Source organism: Chaetura pelagica, unplaced genomic scaffold, assembly GCF_000747805.2.
Source record: "Chaetura pelagica isolate M959 unplaced genomic scaffold, ChaPel_1.0 scaffold551, whole genome shotgun sequence".
Lineage (NCBI taxonomy): Eukaryota > Metazoa > Chordata > Aves > Apodiformes > Apodidae > Chaetura > Chaetura pelagica.
In genome coordinates, this window is record NW_009952067.1 from 924,392 (window position 1) to 933,355 (window position 8,964).

The 8,964-nt window shown below is 38.1% G+C and overlaps 1 protein-coding gene across 1 annotated transcript in view; it reads right to left on the reverse strand.

Moving 5' to 3' along the window:
- THBS2 (thrombospondin 2) overlaps positions 1–8,964 on the reverse strand; it is a 31,043-nt gene that overhangs the window by 16,067 nt on the left and 6,012 nt on the right. Inside the window, exons 4-11 of the mRNA XM_010005333.1 lie at positions 7,129–7,325; positions 6,197–6,337; positions 5,308–5,404; positions 3,974–4,144; positions 2,955–3,131; positions 1,458–1,631; positions 889–1,016; positions 629–781 (exon numbers count right to left, since the gene is read on the reverse strand). Of these exons, the coding sequence (XP_010003635.1) occupies positions 629–781; positions 889–1,016; positions 1,458–1,631; positions 2,955–3,131; positions 3,974–4,144; positions 5,308–5,404; positions 6,197–6,337; positions 7,129–7,325 (1,238 nt within the window). The remainder of the gene's footprint in view (positions 1–628; positions 782–888; positions 1,017–1,457; positions 1,632–2,954; positions 3,132–3,973; positions 4,145–5,307; positions 5,405–6,196; positions 6,338–7,128; positions 7,326–8,964) is intronic.

Below are 8,964 nucleotides of genomic sequence, written 5' to 3' on the forward strand. Positions count from 1 at the left end.
CTCTTTCTTATCACTTTACTTATTTTCATTGCAGTATCTGAGGGTCTTACACACCTTTTACATTTAGACTTCACGTATTTAAGTAACCAAAGATTGATTCAACAGCAACAAAGAGAAGGCATCATATGACACCCATTTTAAAGTTTTTGGTTTTTTCTATCAAACTGTAGTCTTCAGTATCATTTTCGCTTCCTTCTGTCCTTCACCATTAATGGGTATTGGTCCAATGGAATTTAGTAAGTGGGAACTTCAAGCATATGTCTGATGACATTGACATTAACAACATTATATTTATGGATAAAACGACCCTGACTCTTCAGTTTCCAATCCCCAGATTAGGTATATACACTTGAAAGAAAGGATTGCAAGGCAGGGGAATGCTTGCTCCTGGCATCCGACACTCATTTGGTGCAACTATGCAGACACCTAGAGAAAATAAAATCCTTAAAAAAACAATCCCTAATTAAATGTTTTATGATTCAAACCAAAAATACCCTGGAACAGCAGTTACCCATTTCAGATTATCTTTGTTTGGTACCCAAGTGTATCCCATGCCTTCATTCACAGATATTTTCAGGTGGAAATTACTCAGTTTCCCAACCATCAGATTTTCTTTGACATCACTTACTTGCTTCTCTGTCTTGGCAACTTCCAGCCCTACTCCATAGGGCTGACTTCCTTTATAGCGTGGAGGACACGGCAAGCAGTGGAAACCTGGATTTGTGTTCACACAGCGATGGACCTGATTCACCTTAAAGCAAACATCTGACACGGCTATACACTGAAGAAAAAGAAGGAAAGAAAGAAACCATTTTGATGGATGTGCAAGTCCCAAATAATGTAAATTTCACAGTGATTTTCTCATGTTACTGGAAACAAAGTCAGTACCTCATCGAGATCCTCACAGACAGTACCATTGCCAAGGTAACCTGCTGGGCATGGCCCACATGACCAAGACCCGTCTGGGTAACTGTTGCATTCTGCTCCAGGAAAGCAAGGATTTGACAAACACCCATCTGGCAAAGGCATACAAAAGTGCAAAGGAAGTTAGGAACATAAAAAGCATGTAACACTTCATTTAAGAAACAGGTGTTCTCTGTTCATTAACTTAAATCACATCTGATGCAAGACTCTTATAAAATCCCTTAGAATTAGTGTTATCAAATGCATTTCATATACTATTGCTTTAATATGAAAAGATATTGCTACATCCAGTTGAATACATCACAGCATATTGAAGCCATGTTTAAGAAATTCATTCTTGTCCAGGAGAAGTCAGTATTAAGAATATATATATAATCCAAATTATCTACACAACACCTAAAATAGTGAAATGTGCTTTCCTGAAACAGAGGTATAATTAGTAGATTTCTATAGTGTCAGTTCATAATTATCTATTAAAGAAATAACAGTGATAATTATTTTTCAGACTGAATAAAGAATTAATAAATACCAACCAATTGGGCAATCCTTCTTATTGCACATATCATGCTGCTTGGTATCTCCCACACATGGCTTTCCTCCAAACTGTGGCTCCGGACTGTTACAGAGGCGAGACCTCTCGCATATTCCTCCTCCACAAGTAACAGTGCAGACAGACCATGGAGACCAAGGACCCCACTGGCCATTCACTAGGATGTGCAGGAGAGGAAAAGAGCATCACAGGGAATATACTGGGGACAACATTTGGTGCCAATGAAAACAACTCTGTCTTCAGATCCCTGACTGGACACAGTTTCTCACTACACACATAAGAAGAAAGATGCTGACAAAGCCTTACACTGAGATAACAATATTTCAGAAACAAACAAACAACAAACCCAAACAAAAAATACCCAACTGCTTTATAGGCATTTTTTTGTCATTAATTAAAACAACATGCCATGCCCACTAGCATGGTGTATTACCATTGATCAAAACAAGTACTGTGCCTTCAAAGCTCCCTACTAAGCTTTCATTTGTACAGAAAGCAGGGTGTGACCTCAGGATACAAATTTTTGCTGAGACAAACCTGAGCTCTATGGCTTTTTTATGGCAACATTGTGCTCAGTAAGGTTGCAGCTATTATTCTTGTTTTGTAATCCATTCATTGGCATATCTTCAACAGCATTGCTTGACTCAGCATAAATAGCTTATTTCAATGATTCCTCTGCATATTTCATATTGGTACAACTCTACTGATCCTGTTATCAATCCTGAATTTTCCTGAAATACAAACATCTTTGAACCAAACTCTGTTTGTTCTTGGTACTGCAAAAAAATCATGAGGGTGATGGTGTGCATCCTTCAATAACCTTTTATTTCAGTAACTTCACATGCACAAGTAGTTAAAAAAAAAGATGAAGTGTGTATAGCTATTTTAAGTACTACTGGGTTAGAAGCTTGACGTGCATTTCAGACTCATATTCCAGAAGTAGAGAGGGAAGACTGAACAGAGAACAGAATAAAGAAAGATATACAAAAGGAAAAAAGTGAGGAAAATTATATTAAATGAAGGTGAAAGTGAGTGCAATTAATAGCCTTTATAAAAGTTAACAAGTGTAGATGAGTATAAAGAATTACAAGAATAACTGTGTTGAATATGTGTAAAATATATATGCACATTTTCAAAGATGGCTGTTGAGGGCCTGTATGTCTATTTCCAACACGTGCAGTATCAGCTTCCTTTTAGATAGAAAACATTCCAATTTTTGATATGCAGAGCTAAATCACTAAGTTTGAAAACGAAAATTTTCACATCTTAATATTCAAAGCCAAACCATAAATTGGGAGATTTACAAAACCTCTGACTGCATTGTTGTCTTCATTTTAAAAGCACCCTTGTGTTATTTTACCCCTAAGCCAGAAATTGTGTGTTCCATCATAGACATCCACTGTAATTTAGATCTGAATAAACACAAGAAATTCAGCTGGAATATTATTGTGTTACCTTGGATTCAAGACCACAGACGTACCTGGACATGGATCCTTCTCACACTTCTCTGTTTCGCGCCCATTTCCCACACAGTTTTTCCCACCCATCTGTGGGATAGGGGAATTGCAGAGGCGGATGCGGGTGATGTTTCCTGCTCCACAGGTAACCGAACAGGAAGACCAGGGAGACCAGTGACTCCAGCCACCATCTTGACGTACTGACAGAAAAAAAAAGAGCAAAACTCAAGGAAATAGCCCACCTGCAGCAGTAATACAAACTCACTTGTGAAGTTAACTTTCTAATAAGCCTCTCACCACACCTGATGAATATCCCATCTTTTTCCTACTGCTGTCACTTACAAAGCCCAGCACATCAGCTCAGACAGTCAAGTACAGCTTTCTTAAGAATCTCAGTGACCAAAATATTACTAACACGCATGTTTTATATTTTACTTTAAAATAAACTTCTTCCAATGAAAATACTTGTTTAAAATGCACATTTGGGCATCTAGCAACTTCAGCAATAGCCGTAGGTACTATAGCAGCCTCGATATGGCAGCTAACTGCAATATTATTAACAACAGTTCTGAAGACAGACTATGATCCTACTAAGTGTCTTAAATACAAAAGCAGTTTGATATTTTGCAAGTCTTCTATGATTACTGTATTTCCAAAAACTAGAATGGAATGGGCCAATAACTGTGAAAGAATTGCAGATCAAAACATGGTCCCATGTATCATGATTATGAACTGAGTGTTGCCTCCAAACTGACTTCAAACAAGACTCCAGTTCACATTATTAAAGAAAAGATCATCCACTACCTTTTTGTTTGACAGAGTTGAGCTCAAAATGCACATACATACTGAATTGTCAGGAAAAGGATAAATATTTGAAAAGGGGGAAGTTACAAAAAAATCTAATGATAGCTACTTTAATTATTCGTATGACTGTTCAAGTACATATTGTTCTAATAAGTGTTCATAGCAAATCCAGACTAAGCTTGTTTTTGCTTAGAGAAGTCCAAAGAAGTTTTAAAAAGTAAGAAATTGTACTACTTACTGCGATGGTCACATTTCTTAAAGCTGCACATCCTTGTCTGGATGTGAGGGCCTGTACAAGCACTCCTGGTGACATCACATGACCTCCCTCGCATCTGAGTCCCAGAGCCACAGGTAACTGAGCACTTTGTCCAGTCTGACCATGGTGACCAGCCTTCCTCACTGTCATCAGCTGCGGAGAGAAAGGTAGAAAAAAGTACTTCGCATTGAAAATCAGTCTACTATTATTCTTGGAAGATTTTCACATCTCTTTGTAGAACGTATGCTTTGTCCTTTCTTCTTCTAATTTTGAATTCTCAAGTTGCCACTGAAGTAGGGAATTATGGTTTGTTGTAATTAGAGTTTTGCACAGATAAGAATCCTGAATCTTCATGAACTTGCTTGCAGTGTATTTGCACAAGGCACTGACCATTGGAAGAAGAACATCTTATCTCTAGAACAGACTGAGCCAAAAACTCAAGTTCAAGCTGCCTTTGACTTCAGAATATAGGTCAGTATGATGAGATGTGGCCCCACCTCTGAACACAATGTAATGGTGAACACGATTGAGAGCACATTTTAAGAATATGCTTTATGCCTGAGTAGGGAAAAACTGATAATATTTCATTGTATTTTCATTTAGAACTTCTAAGTAACTTTTTTGCTGTAACAGACTGGTTTAGTACAGAGTGAAATGGACTGAACCCACACTAAAGTCACTTAATTAGTGAAATTACTAAAACTATCACTCCAAAGTCCAATTCAGAGCCTGTAACGCTATCTTAAATGAACCTTGACAATCTGTTCCACAGAAGTAAAGCATTATACCAAAAGAGGATATATGACAGAGAAGACATAAAACAGAAAGAGAATGGTGACAACAGAGAGGAAAAATAAGCTGCACTCTCAATAAATATCGCATCAAAACACACAAAACTTGTTCTGGAACTTCCAACATCCTGCAGAAGGACACAAGGTGACATCCTAACCTATGTCAGTCTGTTTTATCCAGACAGCATGGAAAATAAATAATATGGCACAGTGCTATTGCAAACCCACAAAAATCAAGACGTCCAACCTTGGGAAACACAACTAGGGAGGAGTGTGCATCTAACCTTTAGTGTCCAACTTAGCTAGGCAATTTATTAGCTTACCTCTTAGCAACCAATATAATCACTGAAGAGACACTCCTCCAGAAAGTAACTTTAAACAGTCAAGTTACTTCATATGATCCTTTTATACATAAGGGGTTTTAAATTTGATCTTATCTATCTTATTTGTTTTGACCTCTCCAACACAGTAATAGTTACTTTAAATATTGGCAAAGAGTACCTTACTCTTTGGCTAAGTACTCACAGTGAGAGCAGACTGGACAGCAGTCACCATCAACAAAAACTGGATCAGCACAGGAGACTGCAGGGCAGGTGATTTGATGGCATACAATTTTAGAATCCTACAAGAAATCCAAAAAGCATTACTGACTTATGCTCACATACAGAGGCAAATAAAAGTGAGCATCTGGGGAAAGTTTCATGAGTGGAAATTTTAGTTGTTCTAAATGTCATGGTCATAGGGACTGTCCCTCTGTACTCAGCACTGGTGAGGCTGCACCTTGAGTACTGTGTTTAGTTTTGGGCCTTTCAGTTACAGGAAAGACATCGAGATGTTGGAGCAAGTCCAGAATAGGGCAACAAGGCAGGTGAAAAGTCTGGAGAACAAGCTTTATGAGGAGTGGCTGAGGAAACCTGGGGTTGTTCAGTCTGGATAGAAGGAGGCTGAGGAGAGACCTTATTGCTCCCTCCAACTACCTGAAGTAAGGTTGTAGCAAGATCTCTTCCCCCACTTAAGAAGTGATAGGGCAAGAGGAAACAGGCTGAAGTTGCACCAGGGGAGGTTTAGACAGGATATTAGAAGAAAATTATTCCCTGAAAGACTTATTAAACACTGCAACAGGCTGCCCAGGGAGGTGGTTCAATCACCATCCCCAGAGGCATTCAAAAGACACGTAGATGTGGTGCTTAGGGACATGGTTTAGCACTGGACTCAGAGTTGGGTTAATGGTTTAGCTTAATGATCTTAAAGGACTTTTCCAACCAGAACAATTCTGTGAATTTGTGACTAGCTTTAATAAATAAAAATAAATAAGTATAGCTATAAGTCTAGGCCAAACTCTAAGTAGGTGTCACATGAAATGGAGCAAACCCACTAACCATTTTTGCAGAGAAGAATGTTTCCAACACCTTACCTGGCAGGTGCATTTAGTGCAGCTATCTACAATCCAGCTTTCATTATCTGCAAAGACACGTCCATCCTGCCAGCAAACTGACTGGTTCTTCAGTGTTTTGTTAGGCCCAATCAATTCCCACATAATTTGGTTCTCTTCAGACTAGAAGATGAAGGAAAGTAAAAATTTGTGCTCTTTGAATACAAACGATTGCTAAATAAGACAAAACTGAGACACTACTGCATCTTATGTTTCCATTTTAAAAAGTGTATTTTCTTACATATTTCTGTATATAAAGTAGAAGTTTCCAGGTACTGCAATACCACAGCAATTCTTCAGCAACTAGGACAAACACAGTGACATAATACTGTTCTTAGCAATTTTGCTTTTCTCCAATACAACTCATCTTTAGAAGGGAAGACTTAGTCCTAAGACATGCGGCATAATAATAATTGATCTTCAGCAAAGATCAATTTATTCAGAACAAGAAGAGAGGCAAACTTCAGTAACATATCATTACCTTACTTCCACTATGAAAGTCCCATAGATTTACTTATATTTTGGGTACCCTGTTAGCCACTTGCTATTTATAAATGGTATAAGCAGGGCAGCAACACTTCAGCAGTACACAGGCAAGGTTGAATTTGTTAGCTTTCGATTTCAAAACCTACAGTACCTTTAAGATAGTCGGTTTCCTCTGTATATAAGTGCATGTGTGTGCATTCTTTTAAACCCAGTTTGTGAAAACCTAGCCTTTATTAAGGTGTTACACTCAAGCACTACTTACCTAGACACCCTGAAAACATAGGTGATCTCTACAATATGTAGATATACCAGCAGGTATGCACATGTATGTACAGAAACCTCCATTAACTGCCTGTGGTATAAAACAAGGAAGGGAAGAGTACCACACAACAAACCTCTTTTGGTTCTTCAGACCTAGAGGTACCCACCACTTTTTGGAGGTTATCAGCTAAGTTGTTCACTACGATGCGCAGGCCAGTGAGCTCCGTGAACATTGATCCCAGCTCTTCACAGGAGCGGTCACAGAACTCTGCCTTCTTCTCTGGCTTCTCGCCCACATACTCAGATGTGACAGCAGGGCTCAAGTGAAGGATTTCAGTGCTCTCGTTGATGGTGTTCACTTCAGCTGGTAGCAAGAGAGGGGGAAAAAAATAGAGCTGCACATACAAAGTCCTTCCACAGATTACAGATTCCTTCTGAAATTACATATTGGCACCCATGGGTTGGGTTTAAACAGATCTATTTTGGCACAGCTTCTTGCCAGATTATATCCATGAATAAAAGAGAGGGGTTAGATGTCAGCTGTTTCCAATTATAAGCTTTCTCTTTTCAAAATTAAGAGCCAAGCTGTGTCTCACACAGCCCTCACTTAAAAACACTGTTGGCACTGCAACACATTAATTTATGAAGAAGGCTTAACAAAAGGACATACTATCAAAAAAGCAACCCATTTTATTCACTCAGAGCCATGAGAGGTTTCAGATTTTTTTTCATGACCTATTGCATTTTCCTGACGCAGAGGAAAAGGCAGGAGAAAGAGCTTCCTTGCAGAAAGTCATTGTCCTTGTTCTGCCCATAAATTCCATGGTTACTCGGCTCAGATTCAGACCATTATGCAATTTATATCAGACTCTGGGCTTCTCTGTGTGTCACTGCCTGGTATTGAATTCAGAGGAGCTGTTGGAGTCATAGTTGAATTCTGAAGTGAAATGGATGCCAAGCAAAAATCAGGCTGAATATTTGATTTGTCACTCCAAACACTCTTCTATCAGGCAGATGATAATTAAAACAAAACTTTGCATGCATTATACATGGAGAACTGGGCATGTTCTAGTATAATTTTAAAAGACTTTCCTATCTATAGCAAATACTTGAAAAGAAACAGAACATCAGCATATTTAATTTAAAAAAAAAAAGAGGACAGATAATTACATTAAACAGTCTGCATTCTCTTGTGCATTTAATTTAAAACTCCACCAGGTAAATATCTTATGGATCCCACAGAAGCTTTCTCCAAGGACTCCATAATACACTCAACTTTTATATCAGCTATACAGAAATCCATACTGCCCTCTCTCCTCATAAAGACTTGTTTACTCAGTAATGTTGTAATAAGTCAAGGTCAACAAAGGGAAAGGAGAAGGAAAAGATACAGGAAGAATATAAAAATAAGACATCAGCACAAAAGCATGAGCCACAAAACATTCTTCAAAACAGCACAACAATATTTAGTGCTGACAAGCCACATAAGGTGGCAACTCTTTAAAAATGTTTAGGACTTGATTTGATGCTTGATTATCCAAGGTAAAATATATTCAATTCAAGCAATGAAAATAGAATCAGGAGGGATTATTCATTCATTTAGAAGGATAAAAGTGAAAGGGCAAGGAATAAACCCTTAAGTTTACATTAAATAACTACCTCTCAACCATACTCAAAATGATTGGCTTGATGTGTTTTTCAATTAGCTATGGATTATCTGTCACAAGGCAAGGTCTACAATAAATTTTTAAAATTTTCCAGAGCTGAAGTAATTGTCCAGGTTCCCTTAACCATTATACCACATAGGAGATCAGAACTCTGTCATAACTGTTTATTTTAGCTGCTTTTTGATTCCCTGGAAAGAATGCAATTTTCCTACCACATTGGAAGACTCTGTTTCTCAGATTCCATCATAGCACTTCTCAGGTCATTAATTTCATATTTTTCAAGCCAACATGGAGTGTGCCTTGACTGGAACATTCTGAGGACATTAATAAAGCTGA